At 63.9% G+C, this 15672-nt stretch overlaps 1 protein-coding gene across 14 annotated transcripts; it reads right to left on the minus strand.

Moving 5' to 3' along the window:
- Window positions 1-213: 213 nt before the first annotated feature.
- DGKQ (diacylglycerol kinase theta) lies at window positions 214-12264 on the minus strand. 14 transcript variants are annotated; one of them, XR_004324086.1, is made up of 24 exons: window positions 11845-12264; window positions 9902-9981; window positions 9066-9165; window positions 8542-8627; window positions 8325-8450; window positions 7892-8045; window positions 7742-7813; window positions 7503-7603; window positions 7169-7410; window positions 6995-7085; window positions 6830-6884; window positions 6642-6703; window positions 6213-6363; window positions 5828-5866; window positions 5090-5205; window positions 3599-3750; window positions 3256-3404; window positions 2954-3132; window positions 2550-2650; window positions 2270-2416; window positions 2058-2169; window positions 1820-1972; window positions 1289-1499; window positions 214-944 (listed from the first exon to the last, which is right to left on the minus strand). XR_004324086.1 is itself a non-coding variant. In XM_032491808.1 (23 exons), exons 1-23 carry the CDS (start codon window positions 12116-12118, stop codon window positions 1398-1400), a joined length of 2769 nt encoding a protein of 922 aa, XP_032347699.1. In that variant the 5' UTR covers window positions 12119-12264; the 3' UTR covers window positions 214-1397. The 14 variants fall into 14 exon arrangements, 11 of the variants coding, with proteins under 11 accessions (XP_032347699.1, XP_032347705.1, XP_032347693.1 ...); XM_032491808.1 differs by having other exon boundaries at window positions 214-1499; window positions 3256-3385; window positions 3599-3694; XM_032491814.1 differs by having other exon boundaries at window positions 214-1499; window positions 2954-3089; window positions 3599-3694.
- Window positions 12265-15672: the final 3408 nt, after the last annotated feature.

The raw sequence follows: 15672 nt of genomic DNA on the forward strand, positions 1-15672 counted from the left end.
GCAGGGGGCGGCTGGGGACCAGCGGGGAGACCACAGCCTCAGCCCGAGGCGACCGTGGGTGTATGACGTGGCCCGCGTCCTGGACAGGTAGCGGCCCCTCCCCAGCCCCACTGTCCCTGCCCACGGAGAGCCCAGTGGTGCTGGGCTGCCAGCCAGCCCTCCCCACACCACAGACTGGTCTCAGGCGCAGAGAAGCAGGAGACCATGCAGGACTGGATTCCCGGACTGTATTTGTCCCAGATATAAGTTATGGTCGCCTTCAGGTAGTGGTAAGTTACACATGAGGGAGGGCATCAGTGCGGAGCCCCCTCTGGGGACACAGACTCAAATACGGAGGACCTGACCACCCACAGGGCCTGCAAAGCAAAAGCCAAGTCCACCCCTGGGGACACAGACGTGAGAGTCTCACACATCACACGTGTTCCAGAGGAACCTGAGAAGGCTGCCCATCACTTGCAGCCCTTACGATGCATGTCCGGGCGGTTTTGGCACAAGCTTGGGGGGCTGGGTGGGGCCACATCTGAGGTTGAGGCCAAACGTCCTGGTGATGCTGCCGCCTGAGGTGTGAAGGCTAGGAGGCCCGACTGCCAAGGGCGAGGGTACCAGACAGTCAGGAGAGGCAGGCCCTCTGGGGCACGGGACGTGCTAGGCAGCTTGTTAGGTTCTGATCAGGTTCCCCTGTGGCCTGAGCCAGCTGGACTTGGGCTCAGCAGCAGGGCTGTGGTGAGCAGCCCGCCCAGCAGCCACAGCCATGTCCCATATCACCGAGCTCCCCCATGGAGAAGCACTGAGACAAGTCTGGCCCACCGAGCAGACATGGAACTGGCTTGGTGACTGGACAGATGGAAGGAAAAGCCCCACACTGACCTCAGTGATTAAAGCCACTGCTCCCCACTTCACGCTCTCCTGACTCCCTCTGGGCTCCCGGCCAGGCCTGCTGCTCCCTGCTGGGCAGCACACCAGGTCTCCAGGGAGAAGCCAAGCCCACCTGGCCTCCCCAGGTGCAGCCCTGTCACTCCAGGGCCACCAGCCCAGCTCAAGGCCAGGCCCAGTGGTGAAGTGAGGCCAGGGGAAATAGTGCCTGAGGGGTCCTGGGTCCATCCTGGGCACATCCAGGGCCCGTGAGTGTAGCCAGAGGGGTGGGAGATGCAGTCCAGCACTGCCCCTCTCAAGGGGTTCAGTGGAGGCACAGGGACACAAAGGGAGGAGTGCTTGCCCCCCCAGGACAGTGGCCCGGGCCCCAGGGGGTGAGGGGGTGGCCAGTGGGAGCCCCATGCCCAACACCCACCCTGCAGCTTCCGTGTGGCACAGGGATGGGGACAAGGAGACGCCTGTGGTCAGAGCTGTGTTTGAGTCCCTCCACCGCGGGCACTTCTGCAGGACTCCAGGGCCCTCCTCTACTTGGAGTCTCCCTCGGGGGCAGGCTCCCCGTCCACTCGTGCATCCCTGGGGGTCCCAGCCTTCCTGGGCTTCTGCTTGGCCTTCCTGAGCATGTGGACCTGTCCCAGGACAGACAGGGTCAGATGGCTGCCCGACACTGCAGGCAACTGGCCTGGGGCTCCTGTAACAGCTGGTGCCACCTCAGCCCACTTCATAGGATGGGAAGGAGCAGGAGGCTTAAGCTTGCTGCCCTAGAGATACCCTCCCCTCTGAGGCACCAGGGGGCTCATTTCCATGAGAAACAGGTGCCCCTTAGGGGCTGGCCAGCCTCTTCCAGGCCCTGTGACCTCCCCTGGGCACCTGGCCAGGCCAGCCAGTACCAAGCCCACCTGACTGCTGGCTCTCCGGCCGCACCCAGCTCAACCTACACTTAACATACCTTGGGGCCTGCAGCTGAGATGATCATGTGCCCGGGAGCCTGGACCCAGGGCTCGCCATCCACCTGCACAGGTGTGGCCTTGAGGAGGGTGACACGGAAGTAGGACCCCTGGGCGATGCGGATACCAGAGCGCAGCCCACCCTGGACCTGACCCTGGGGGCCGAGAGAGCGAGCCTCACTCAGCGGGCCCTGGCGGACACCTCAGCCCTGGTCCCCATCCCCCGGCCCCCACACTTACCATGTGCACGACTCCCGTCACCCCCACCACCTCCAGCAGCCCGTCATCCATGCGTGGCTTCTCGAACTTGGAGTCGCTGTCAGAGCCCCACAGGTCGGCCCCCGAGCCCCAGCTGCACCAGGAGGGAGGGGCATTCAGGTAAGAGTCCCCGCTGGACAGAAGGCCGGAGAAGGGCAGAGCCCAGGAGCCCCCCTCCCCCGCCTCCCTGGCACCTGGGGATATTGATGAAGATGAGGCCCTCGATGCTGGGCAGCTCCACCTCCTGCTGCTCCACCTGCAGCCGGATCTCCCGGTGCAGCCCGCGGGCCTGGCTGAGCTTCTGCAGCCCCACCCGCACATACACGCCCTTGTTGTGGAGCCTGTGGGGCAGGGCAGCCTGCATCACGAGGTGGGGTGCAGCCCCCATGGCAGCCCCCGGGTCCTAGCCCCTGTCCCTCTGTCACTGCCGGGGGCCCCAGGAAGTAACCGCTCCTGCCCCCGTGCCTCCAGCACCTGCTCGTGAACTTGCCAGGCTCTTCCTCCCGAGCCTGGTGGAAGTCCAAGCTCAGCTCTGCATCGATGCCAATCCCACAGTAGTTACTCATGTGTATGATCTAAGAACAGGAAATCCTCCCGTGGCCCAGTCAGCCCCCACCAGGTGCTCCCCACCTCCCCCCAGGTGGGTCCCGCCTCCTGGTCTCAGAGCTGCTTCTGTCTGGTGACTGCCCTGCACCCAAGAGGGGGCAGTGTGGCACATGACCCAGCACGGCCAGTCCCCGCCCTGTGCCTCAGCTTCAGGGGACGGCACTGGCACCGACACCAAGGTGTGCCTGGGACAAGGACAAGGGCCTGGACAGATGTGGTAGTCGCCCACAGGGGCCCAATGGTGCCACACCCTGACCTGGGCACAGCAGTACCTTGGGCGGCTCTGCGTCCACCACACTGCCCTCCCCTCCACCAGCCTCCTGAGCGTCCAGCAGGATGGTCCAGCGGTCCATGAGCACAGCGTCAGCCTCGTCCACCGACAGCAGCACGGAGAATGGGTCCTCTCCACTGTAGCCCGCCCCCCAGCGGAGGACCCGGCCCAGGTCATTCCCTGGGACACCGGCAAGAACCACACTGATTCTCCACAACCACCTGCCCACCACCCCAGGCCCCGACTGAAACAGGGCAGAAGGGACAGGCCCCCGAGCCCCCCCAACCCCCTGGGTGACCTCACCTGTGCCCAGGGGCAGGATGGCCACGGCAGGCTCTTGGCAGGCCAGACGGTGCCGCACCTCCTCCAGGGTGGCGAGCACCCAGCCCACGGTGCCATCCCCTCCACACACCAGCACCCGGAAGCAGGGTACCTGGGAGAACATGTGGAACCTGGCAGCAGGGAGACACGGTATATCCTACCACCAGCCCCATTCACAGCCACGCGACAGGAGGGCACAGGCAGTCACCCCTGGGGCAGAAGCGGGTCACAGCTCCTCCCACGTCCACGACGGCCCTTGAGGATTCCGCCCGTGAGCCATGCGAGCGCTCTTGCTCCTGCAGCAGTGGGGCCCCACAGGACTCACCCAGGCAGAGGCCCCCCGTTGGTCAGCTCGAAGACCTGGTGCGGGTTCAGCAGCTTCCGGAAACTGCAGAGCAGATCGCGGCCCTTGAGGCCTCCGCTTTTGGGGTTCACAAACACAAGAAGAGGGCAGCAGTCTGGGGGCAGCTTCGTGTGCTGATAGACAGGAGCAGCGTTAGGGCGGGCTCCCATGGCTGCCACCCAGAGGCAGAGCTGCCCCGCTTCCCCACCAGGCTGCCCGGGCAGCGGCGGCCCTGGCCCTAAGCCCCTGGCCAGAGCCCCCTCCTGACAGAGGCACACACAAGCCCCACCTAACCAGTGGCCACTTGGGTCGCCTCCCACAGCAGAGGGGGCACGCACAGTCCACTGGCTGATGGGGCGGGGTGATGCTGGCCAGCCTGGAGCTCCAAGCACACAGGCCATGCCGCACCCGCCATGAGATGAGTCCTCAGACCACACTTGCTGCCTGATCCTTGCGGCCTGCAAGCCCAGGCTGGAAGCCTACGCAGGACTCCATCTGCCCCCTAAGAGCCACCTGGCTCCCAGGGCCCCCAACCACTCACACCGCAGTCAGGAGGGGTGGCCCCTCGGCCTTGGGACAAAGCTCATCCCCTACACACAACCACAGAAACAGTGTCCAAGAGAGTGTGGGAAGGGAGCTGGGGTCCCTACAACAAGGGATGCTGGGTGACGGGAGACAGATAGGCGCAGACATGGTGGGCAGTGGCAGCTCACGAGCTCAGCCGTGGCTCAAGGCCTAGGTAGGACACACTTGGGGTGACGTGTGACCTACTGGGCAGAGTTGCCTACAGTCACCACTTACCCGCTCACCCCAGGGCAGGCAGCTGCCAGGAGAGAGAAAGCACATGTTGGCATCACCCGCCCGTGTCTGCCCACAGGGGCCCTGATCTGCAGTGCCTGCATCCTTGTCTGGACAGTGGGAGAGCCACTGGTCCTGACCCCGCTCGGGGTTGGGGCAGGGCAACTGAGACCTGAGGATGTTGCCCACTCAGCCACAGACCCTAAACTCAGCCCGCTCTAATTCTGCTCAGCCTGAACTAGGGTCACGGGTCATGGACACCTGGGTGGGGTTTCCCTGGGGGCCAGCAAGGCTGAGGACCAAGGCACATACCCAGCACAGGGCGGGCTCCAGGGCACTGCTGGGTCTTTAGGACAGCCTCCAAAGTCTGGCCAGAGGAGGCCCAGGGTGTGAGCAGGGGTCCAGAGGCCTCCTGGGCAGGGAGGGTGGGGCCAGGACCAGTGACTCAAGCGAGACCAAGGGCCATGCACAGTCACAAATACAGGCCAGCCCTCAGGAGGCAACCACTGCAGGGCCACTCAACTGGTGTGCATGCCTCACCACCGGGCTTTGGGCCCTCCCTTGGTGTGAATCAGCCAGGCATAGCCAACTCGGACTTTGTTCCAACTGCTCCAAGTATTAGACAAATCAGCCATAGAGGCCACGCCCCCCAGGCCCCTACCCGGTGCTACTCACCAGCACATCCGGGAGCACCAGGGCAGTCAGCGGCCGGCTGTGAACAGCCGTGTCCCTGACCAGCATATACAGCCGCTCGGCCTCGGCAAAGCAGGCCACGTCCAGCACCACGGCACCTGTGGCAGGTCAGCCATGAGCTCAGGTGTCTGTCCTGGAGCTCCAGCCCCTGTGGTGCCTGGGCCAGGGGCCTTGCCTCCTCCAGCGGGCCAATGGCCTCATCTCTGGCCACGGCCTGCTTCCAGCCAGCCCATCACAAGATGCCCCACGGTGCGTGACTCTCTCCCCTGGGGGGAGGCTGCAAGGACGGCTGGGCTCAGAGACAGGGTGTGCTGAGGGGTACAAGCAAGGCTCCCAGGAGGCAAGGGGAGCAGACGTGCACCTGAGTCTCCCGGCCACGCCGAGCCTCCCAGGACCCGAGAGAGGCACAGAGGGCATGGGTCACTGCTGTGGACCCACAGAGGGGACGCAAGGCTCATGGTACTTCTCTGCCACTTCTCGGTTGATGTGACGTTTTCCGTGATAAAAGATGTGCACCCACAGACGGGTCACGGAGGACACGTCCTCTGCACCTCAGTCACGCTTTGAGGCAAGAGCGTTACAGCCACGAGCCAGGAAATTAAACACAAACGTTTCCTGGGCCCACGGGTCACCAGCGGGATAAAGCGAGAGAGCAGGGCTCACATCTAGCCCATGAGTGGCCTCTGAGCAAACCTGACCTCAGCCTGTGGGGCATCTCACCTTGAGAAGAGTAGACGTGGCTCATGGACACCAGGCCAGCTGCAAAGACGGATTGTGGTCGGGAAGTGCAGCACCTGACCCAGGCCCCGCCTCCCAGGGCTGCCCATCCCAGACAGCACCCCCCACTCCAGGCCCAGGGCCCCCCCCAGGGCCCAGGGCAGGCATCTCAGAAACCCCTCGAAGGAGGTGACGGGGTCTGGGCCCCAGAGGTGAGGACAGAGACCCTCTGGGCCAGAAACCAGCTCAGCAAAGGCTCCAACAGTGACTTGGAGTAGCAGGGGAGCAGGAGGACCCAGCCTTGCACAGCAGCCCACAGGCCTGCTCTCAGGACACCCGCCCTGCCCCGCTGTGACCAAGAGCCTCAGACCAGCCCAGGCAGCCACACCTTTCAGGGACATAGCCTCGTCCAGAAGACTGCTGTACTCCTGGGGAGACAGGCCAGGGGGCAGACCTCCCACAAACAGAGAGACACGTGGGGCCACCGCTCTTCTCTCAGCCACATAGAACCGTGTCTGGCTCATCTGCCGTAGGGACGTCTGTGGGCAGGGGAGGGACACTGAGCAGAGCACAGGGGACGAGCCCCTCCACCCTCCCTGTCCACAAAGGGGGCCGAAGGGAAGATGCCCCAGGCTAAACTCCCCTTGAATGGAAGAAGGAGGACACACAGGCTTCCTCCCTTGGGGAACTCAGGGGGAGGGGAAGCCCTGCTGGCCAAGGTTAGCTGCAGGCCAGGATGGATATGGCATCCTAAGAGCAGACTCCCTCTCTGTGAGGCAGAGGCCCTGGCCCGGGGCCAGCGTCCACACCCACTGACCTGCCGGATAGCTTGAAGCCGGCCAAGCAAGAGCTCCTCATCCGCCAGCACCATCCGCTGGACTGCAGGGTTGAGAGACGCCGCCCGTCAGCACCTAAACCCCAGCCACCTCTGCAAACAGCTGCCCGGCGACCCCAGGGCACTGGGGCAGAACTGGCCAGGGCATCAGCTATAGGCTGCCTACTCACCTTGCCTGCTGCCCATGAGCACCTCCAGCAGCTGGAAGCCCTCCGGACCCTCATCCTGTAGGGATGGACTTTGGAGTATCAGGCCTGGATCCCCCCCACCCCACCAGGACCCACACGGGGCAACCACCCTGGGCTGGCTGGGACCAGGGCAGCCCGAGTACACACCTGGCGTCCAAGCAGTGGGAGGACCTCCAGCACCACAGTCTGGGCCGTGCTCTGCGGGGTCACACGGAGGGACACGTAGGCCACACCGACCCTGCAGGGGACGAGTTCAGGAGCTCTGGTGGCATGGCCCCCACCCTCTCCTGCCAGCACCCCTGCCCCAGGCCTGGGCCTCACTTGAGCCAGGCAGGGTAGATCTTCAGGACCTCCTGGGTGCGGGGCAGAGCACGAATGACCCAGGCCTCGGGAACGTCTCGGGACCCTGGGCCTCTACTACCCTCGTCCTCGGCAGTCCCACCGCTCCAGACCTTCCCCAGGGCCTCGGTGTCAGCGTCACCAGCCTGAGTGGGTGGGGGGAGCGCCTGCAGCTGGAAGGCCTGGGGGTCCTCCGTGATGTAGTAGGCCCGCAGCGCCGCCTCCTGCAGTGGGGGCCGGTGTGACAGGAGCCAGGCCGTGCCGGGCGCCCTGCAGCTCCCCCCAGGAGTGGGCCGGCAAGGCAGCTCCTTCTCACCAGCACCTCCTGGCTCCTGGCCAGGCGGGGGACGCTGATGACACGGAAGTGGTTTCTCTGCACTGTGTCGTTGCCATCGAAGATCTTCAGAGTTTGCTTGCCTGGGCCACAGGGAAGTGGGTGCAAGTACATGGGGTCGGGGATGGGAAGGGGAAATGGGGGACAATATGGGGGCAGAATAAGGGATGAGCGAACAGGAGATGGGATGGGGGACTGGGCAGCAGCTAAAGGCCACTTACTGGACTCCGGCGCTGCCACCTCTTTACCAGGGCCAGCAGGGGCGCTTCCGTCCACACCGTCGTCCCCATCACCTGTGGGAGGTCTCAGCTGGCCTCAATCAAGGCCTGCCCTCCCCAGCCCAGTGCCGGTCCTCGCTGCCCGTCGCTCACCTGGCTCCGGGGCCGCGCTCTCGGAGATACGAAAGCAGTGCATCTTGCTGAAGTTGCGGGACAGCAAGCGCACGCACGCTGGGGGCAGGACCATAGTGCGCAGGCGCCCGAAAGTGCACTCGGGGGTGAGCACCGCGGAGCAGACCGAATGGGCCTGGGGCGGGGGTTGGGGGTCAAACTTGAGCTGGGGTGACTCCCCAGAGGTCCACACTGAGCGCCCCTGGTGGGGGGTTGGGCGCCACCCGCCAACCAGAAGAAGCCCTGATTCTCCCCTGTACATCCGAACCCCCACTCCCCAAAGTCGGAAAAGAGTGTGATGCAAACAAGCTCGGCGAGAAGGGGCGCCCCCACAACCCCTACCCTGCTTTGCCAGTGGACGGTGCAGCCCGCCCCCGCAGGCCCCGCCCCCAGGCCCCGGCCCCGCCCCGCCCACCTGGACACCGCACCACTCGCAGCGAACACCGGCCAGCACGTCGGAAGAGCTGCACGTCTTCCGGCAGAACTCGCAGCGCGCGCCCGAGGACAGGTTCCCCTCCCGCCAGTGGTGGTGGTGTGTGTCCTGCGGAGAGGGCTGTCAGCGGGCTCGGCAGGGCCCCGGTCCCCCAGTGGCCCTCGACCAGGCTCAGGCGTCCCTGGCCCTGCGCACTCACGGGGTCCCGGTGCCCGTCCAGGTGGCACTGGCGGCAGTCGCTGCAGGCGAAGGGCACACATTCGGGGTGAACGTGCAGCTCACACACTGCGGGGCGGGCAGGGTTAGGGGCCTCTCGCCGCTCCCCCGCGACCCCGCCTGCCTGCTTCCCGCCGGCCTCTCAGCTCTGGCCGGGTCCGCCCCGGCCCTGGCCGCACTTTCTTTAACCTTCCTGGGCCCAACGTGTACAGCAGGAGCAGTCCCCCATCCCTCAGCGGGATGGGAGCCAGCTTCTCCCCGTCCAGCCCACCTCAGCAAGCAGCCCGCGCCTCTGCGCCCCCCGACCCCCGAGCCCCTGCGCCCCTGCGGCCCCGGCACCTGCCTCCCTGCGCTGGCAAGTCTAGAATCGGCAAACACTGCCGCCCCGCCCCTCCCCAAACCAGAGCAGTCGCCTGATCGCAGGGAGGCCTGGGCCACCCTGGGCAGGTCCCTGTGAGGGGGTGGGGCTCAGACCCCAAGGGTGCGGAGCAGGCTCGAGGCAGATACCTTCGCAGCGAAGCGCCGGCGCCTCCAGGCCCTTTCGGCAGACCGCACAGAACTTGCGCTTGTAGTGACCCCGGGGGCCAAAGCAGTGGGCCACAGGGACCTGGAAGGGGCAGAGCACTGCCTTAGCCTGGGGCCTACAGCCGGGCGCCACACCCCTGATCCCGTCCCGCAAGCGCCACTTCTTCTGTCCCAGGGAGCTCCCACCACCATCTGCCTGACCACTATATGCCCCTGAATCTCCCTGAGCACTATTAACACGGTGCTGTGTGTGCCTCTCGCCTCTGCAGGCTCCCAAGGAGTCCTGCTGGGGACTGCCCAGCACGCCCATGCCCCATTCCCTGTGCAGGACGAATTCAGGGTGGCCCCAGGCTGTGATCTCTGACAGCCCCTTCTGCAGCTCAGGCCCCAGCTGGTCCTGCCCAGGCCTGATCCAGCTGTGCAGGCCCTGACCACTCCCCCAAGCCTGTTGCCCTCCATGATGCATTTTGGCCCCTGGATTAAAGCACAGGTGAATGGAGGCCCAATGACAGGCAGGAGAGGCAGTGCTGGGTACCTGGGACCCCGGAGAACCACAGGGCCAGGGTCAGAACCACCAGGAAGTGAGGCCCAGCCTCTGCCCAGGGAGGGGCCCACGTGCAGGGATGCAGTCTGCGGCTCAGAAGCCCAGACCAGCACAAGGGGACACTCCCACCCCAGCCCCTCAGGGCTTGTGCCACTGCCCACCCTATCCAACCCACCAGCCTGACTCCCAGCCCAGCCCCTGCCACAAGAGCTGGCCTCCCCAGACCCTCCACACCCTCCCCTGGCAAGTGCAGTAGCCCACGCTCCATACGCACGCGGACCAGGCTGGGGGCCACGCTCGTACAGGGGGTCTTCACGTGCTTCACGCACTTCTCATGGGACATGAAGTTGCAGACTGTAGGAATGAGAGCCTGTGAGTTGGCCCCCGTCCTGCACAGGAATCAAGAGACCCCAGGGCATCTTGGGAGGGAGGCCGCAGCCAGTGGCACTGATGGGCTGCAGCCTTCCGTGAGGGGCAGAGAGCCCATCACAGTGGGCTTGCTCTCCCAGACCTGACGGGGGTGGTTTCGCAGTGGTGAGCCACTGCCATGCCCCAGCCCCGTCCCACTGCAGGAATAATGGGCAGAGTGATTCCCACCCTCCTAACCCTCACCCTGGTCCTAGAAGCAGAGGGAGGGCCCAGCGACAGCCTGATCCCCTGCCCCACCTCTGAGAGCCCAGAGCAGGAGCAGGGCCCTGGGTGCCTCAGACTATCCTGGATGATGGTGTATTCTGGTGTCCTGGGAGCGGCCCCTGCCCACCCCCACCCCCACATGCAGTCTTTGCTGAGGGTGGGCGGGCAGGTGGGCACCTGGCCAGCTCCTGCATCTCCACCTACCCCCAAGACCGGCTTCGCCAGGGCCAGGGACACCCTTCCCTGACTCTATACATCTGCATACACCCCTAATTACCCCTCCCATGCATAACGCACCTGCTCAGACTACAGCCAGCCTGTGATAGACCAGGACCACCCCCCACCACCTGAGGCAGGCAAGGTGGCTGGCCCAGTGAGGGTGGCACCTGCCCCTGCCCAGAGGGGTGGAGGCCCAGAAGCTCCAAAGGCAGTGAGCTATGCTCACAAGGCCTGCGGGGCAGCGAGGGGGCACCGTACCCATCCTGGGGAGGCACAGAGCAGGTCAGCTCCCTTCCAGGCACCAGACTGGCTCTGCATGGAAGGCAGCAGCTGCAGGTGGCGCCCGGCTTCCCCTTCTGGCCCACAGAGATAGCCCCTGCTCCCTCCTCCACATCCTGGGTGCTCCCGGACAGGGGAAGGGGCTCTTCCTCCCACACCCTTGTCAGGCCCCTTTGCTCCCCAAGGTCACCAGCTGCCACATCACCCCCACTTCCCTTCCATGAACTTCTTCCCCCCTCTGCCCTTGAAGCCCACCTGCAGGAAGTCATACCCCTGAGGGGACCCTGCCTTCTCCTGCCAGTTCCCCTTGAGGAGGACATCATGCGTGAGGAGCACAGCCTCCTGTACCCAGATCCAGCCAAGCATCCTCTGCAGGCCCTGGCCTGAGTGGTCCCTAGCCCCCAGAGCCAAAAGCCTGTTTCCCTGAGCAGGACAGGCACAAGCCCGGTCCCCTGTGGAGGGGAGCAGGACTGGAAGCATGCGTGTCAGCTGCCTGGGAGCCAGAGGAGGGAGGGCCTCCTCGCCCAGCCAGGCTGGCTTGGTGGCTGGGTGGAAGCCCTGTCAGGGCACGTCACACTCACGGCGGCAGGCCCCGGCCCAGCTCTCTGGGAGTCTGAGCCTGGGCAGCACCAGCACTCGGCCGCTATGGGCAGCAGCAGGCACTCAGGGGAGACTGACCCGGCCAGGCCCCAGGAGCCAGTGGTCCAGGCCAACTCTACCTGGCTACAGTGCTACCCCTTGCTGCCTGCTCAGGGCTGGCTGGCTTCACCCCTCTCGCGTCACTGCACCTGCACGGTGCGGCTGCCGATGTCCTTCCCCCATCGGATCCCAACCCAGGTGAGGAAGCCCAGGGAACAGTTCTTTCCACCTTCCTCGGGGAGGGGGCCAAGGCCATTTGACGCCTTCAGACCCCAGAGGAGCGGGTCCTCATCACTTCCCCGGGAAGGTCTGGGCCTGGCACACTCCTGCCCAGAGGGGCAAGGAGCTCTGTCCTGGGGAGGCCATTGCTGGCAGTGCAGAGGTCAGAGGTGAGATGCCCGTTCTGGGCCAGGGGCTGGGGTCTACAGTGGGGTCGCGGGCGCTCACCATCACACAGGATGCCGGCCAGCCCCCAGATGAAGTCGGAGCAGAGGTGGCAGAACGTGGGCTTGGTGAGCGTCACTTTCCTGAAGCTGTGGCCGGGCGCGGAGGGGCCAGGTGGCCTGGCGCCTGGCCGCTCTATCCCTGACCCTGGCCCGGACCCCGGCCCCAGTCGCGAGCGGCTTCCGGCGCCCAGCTCCGGGCTGGAGGTTGGGCTGCCCGGGCGCGGGGAGCCACCGCTAAGCCAGGCGCGGGCCCCGGACTCAGCTGCCGCCGCCATCCCCGGCCAGGGCAGCCCAAGCCCCAGCGGCGGACGAGTGCCGGGTCCGCGCTGAGGGCGAGAGGGGCCGCGGTCCCCTGCGATACCCCCGCGGTCCGCCGTGGTCCGCACGGGGCTTCCGACTGCGCCCACCGCCACTGCGCAGGCGCGGCCCAGCAGGGCGGGGCGAGGGGCGGGGAAGGGCGGGTCTTGAGGGCGGGGCCATGTGAAGGGCGGGGCCTGTTGTTGGGGACGGGGCGTTGGCGGGGCACTGCCGGGCTGGCCCGCGGATCCCGGAGTAGGCTGGGGTCCGAGCCGTGCGGCCTGGTGGACAGGTTATGTTTTTGGTGGCCCGAAGACTCAGGCCAGTAGCCGGAATCCGGTTCCTGGCACACTGCCTTCAGACCCCGAAGCGAAGGGTTTGCACCTCGGGGCCCAGGCATGCGCCTGCGCAGACGGACACCTCCCACGCGGCACCTGGATCCCGCGAGTGGCTCGCGGTTGGGCAGGGCGACGTGGAGAGCGCTCCGCCCTGCTCTGGGTCCCCAGAGTGGGGTTTGGAGGCCAGGCTCGGCCCTCGGGGTCCCCCTGGAGTCAGTGGGGCGGGAAAGGGGCTGAGATCCCAGGGTGGGGGTCCCAGATTGAGGTCTGGAGAGGACCCAGAACCTCTGGGTCCACGTCTAGGCGTCCATGGTGGAGGAGGCGGGCGATGGAGATGGCCCTGGGGCTGAGATGGCCTGCCTCCCCTGCATGCTCCAACCAGCCTTGCATGGGCGGCTCTTGTCTGCAAGGTCTTGGGAGGCGTGGACCTTGCCCAGCCGCGAGCAACCCCAGGAGCTAGGCCCCTGTCCTCATCACAGACCGGACTCCTGGCCAGCGATAGCCAGGGCCTGCAGCCCGCCGGGACGCTGTTGTCCCGCCTGCTTGCGGATGGTCTCTTGCAAAAGGATTTTCCTCCCATCAGCTCTGCCTTGGGAGCCAGAGGGTCTGGCACCCTCCTGCATGGCCTGGCAGCTGACCTGTCTGTGCTCTGTCTCAGGCCTCCTGGACCCTTCCTCGTTGTGAAAGAACCTCCTCCACCACACTCCCAGGGGATGCAGTGAATCCCAGCCCCCAAACTGCCCCCCTCCCCCGAGTTGTCTTTTCCAGTCGGTGCTGGAGAGGTGTCCAGGCGGGTCACCCTGCCCCACTCCGGGGTCCCTGCCCCTGTGGCCCTGACTGCGAATTGCAGTGGGAGTGACCAATCTGGGCATCATGGGCCAAGGGGCCTCCCTGGGACCTGGCTGGTCCCTGCCTTGTTTTTGTGAGCTATCCTGGAGCCAGGCCCCCACCCCAGCAGGGCGAGCAGGGGCAGCAGGGCCCCAGAGGAAGAGAAAACTAGGGCAGGGGAGGAAGCCAGGGGAGGATAATATAGAGGAAAATGCCTGGAGGCTGAACTTGCTGTGAGGGGCTGCAGAGAGGGGACAGAGGGAAGAGATGGGTGGCTGAGAGAGGGAGGGTGGTGCCAGGGGCTGGCCTGAAGAGCAGAATGGCAGACCCCTGAGAAGGTGGGCGGGAGCTTGGCCTGGTTGTGCACCTGGAGTCCTGGGCTGGCTTCCCTGCTCCCCTGGGGCTGAGTTCTAGGGCAGATAGACAACAACACACTGAAAAACCAGCCCGAAATGCCACTTAGTGTCTTGGTGCCAGCCATGGATGGGAGGAGCCAGGACTGAGTGACCATGAGGACAGACATCCTGGGAGTGGAACAAGAGCCCTGGGGCAGAGTGATGCTGGAAAGGCAAGGACACCCCTTCCTGTGGGGCTCCTCAGGTGGCCCCTGGGTACTGGAGCATCGGAGCATCAGGCTTACTGCCCACCTCCCCCTCCCAGCCTCAACCCATGTGGCCTGAGGGCCCACTCCTCCCTGTCTCCTCAGCACATCCCCCAACCTGCCTCAGGCCAACCTGCCTCCCCGGTGGCCCAGCCACGCGCCTGCGAGATGTGGAGGTTTCTACTGAAGCCCAGTCCCCATAATCCAAACCACAGCCGGCTTCTAAGGAAATAGGATTTCAGCACACACCTTTCTCCCTCTGTGAGAAAGTGGAGAGCAGGGAAAACAACTTGAAAAGGAAAACCCACATCTGACAATTTCTGCAGAACTCAAACTGCGCTTTCTGATCCAGTATAGTAACTAAAATGGCAAACCTACTTCCATCAAACTGTCCCATGAATTTCTTAGAAACCTTCCAAAATAATTAACACCTTCTAGGTGAAGCTTAAACTTAAACCTTTGCTTGGGACATTTAACAAAATTCCAGACAGTCAATTTAAACAACAGACATTTATTTCTGTTGGTTCTAGACGCTGGAAGTCTGAGATCAGGGTGCCAGCCTGGTTGTTTCTGGTGAGGGCCCACTTCCTGGCCTGCAGACAGAGAGAGAGAGAACTGACCCCACACCTTACGATCTCATCTGACCCTAATTACCCCCAAAGGCCTACCTGCAAATACCATCACATGGGGTTAGAGTTTCAATTTACTAATCAGCGGGAGAATCTACTGTTGTTTAAGCCACCCAGTTTGTGGTGCTTTGTTCTGGGAACCCAGGAAACCTGACGTTCCCACAGACTCTGCCAGCCTGACCAGAAGGCCCAGAAATGGCCAGTCCTGCATTATTTGGTGACTGGATTCTCACCCCACATTTCGTCTTGGGCTCCACTGGTGGGTCTGTGTCCTGCTGCAGTAGGTGCTGCCCCTCAGTTCTATATCAGCAGGCTTGGGTGTTGGTGCCAGACCTTGCCTGTTACAAAAAGCACTTCTGGGAACATTCTTGTCCATGTGTTTGGATACCTTGTGCACACATGTCTACATGTTTACCTTTACTTCTTAGAAAACAATCCCAAACAGCTCTCCAAAAATGAAAGTTCACACTTCTACCAGCAGGAGACTTCCCTCTCTTCTGCTGCCCACTTTGGCCAGCCCTGGACACCAGCAGTCTCACATCCCAGCCTCTCTGGTAACGGTGCAGAGGTATCTACGTTGCTGTGGCTTTTGCCACCCAGTGGCGAGGGAGGCCAGCACCTGGTCCCAGATCGGTCTGCATCTACAGCTGTTCTGATGAGACACTGCTAGGTGTCTTTGTCACTTTTTTATTGAGTCCTTTTCTTATTGATTTATAGGAATTCTTTATGCATTCTGGAAGTGACTCCTTTGTCAATTACAGCCCATTCTCAGTCTTCTTAAACTTACTCTCTATAAAGTCGCCACGAGCTTAGAATCCCTGAGTCCTCGAATGCTGATCAGCCACTCTGGGGAAACTCGGAGTTGCTTCCCGTCAGCCTCTGGTCACAACATGTTCACCGATGGGTCAACACGGAACCCCGTTGCATGTGTTTTCCATTCAGGGCCGCCTATTGGAGGCACACTGTTGACTCACCAGCACTGACCCTCCGGCCAGCGGCGCTGTCCCTTGTCCTCAACGGAGCTCGCCCGATGCCGGAGCTCCTCTGCCGGGCACGGCCCAGTTTCTCACGCAGAATGCTGGGTGGAACGAGCACAAGGCTGGGGCCCGTATAAGCAGCAAAATCACCAGCCGAGA

This window comes from Camelus ferus, chromosome 2, assembly GCF_009834535.1.
Source record: "Camelus ferus isolate YT-003-E chromosome 2, BCGSAC_Cfer_1.0, whole genome shotgun sequence".
Classification (NCBI taxonomy): Eukaryota; Metazoa; Chordata; class Mammalia; order Artiodactyla; family Camelidae; genus Camelus; species Camelus ferus.

Excerpts from the sequence above, each read along its gene's own strand:
- DGKQ (XM_032491802.1), bottom strand. The coding sequence starts at position 12,118 with ATGGCGGCGGCAGCTGAGTCCGGGGCCCGCGCCTGGCTTAGCGGTGGC. Across the intron at positions 9,166-9,901 it reads TGGCCCCCAGCCTGGTCCGC|GTCCCTGTGGCCCACTGCTT; the intron begins GTGCGTATGGAG and ends TGCCCCTTCCAG. Across the intron at positions 8,451-8,541 it reads TGGACGGGCACCGGGACCCC|GACACACACCACCACCACTG; the intron begins GTGAGTGCGCAG and ends CCCTCTCCGCAG.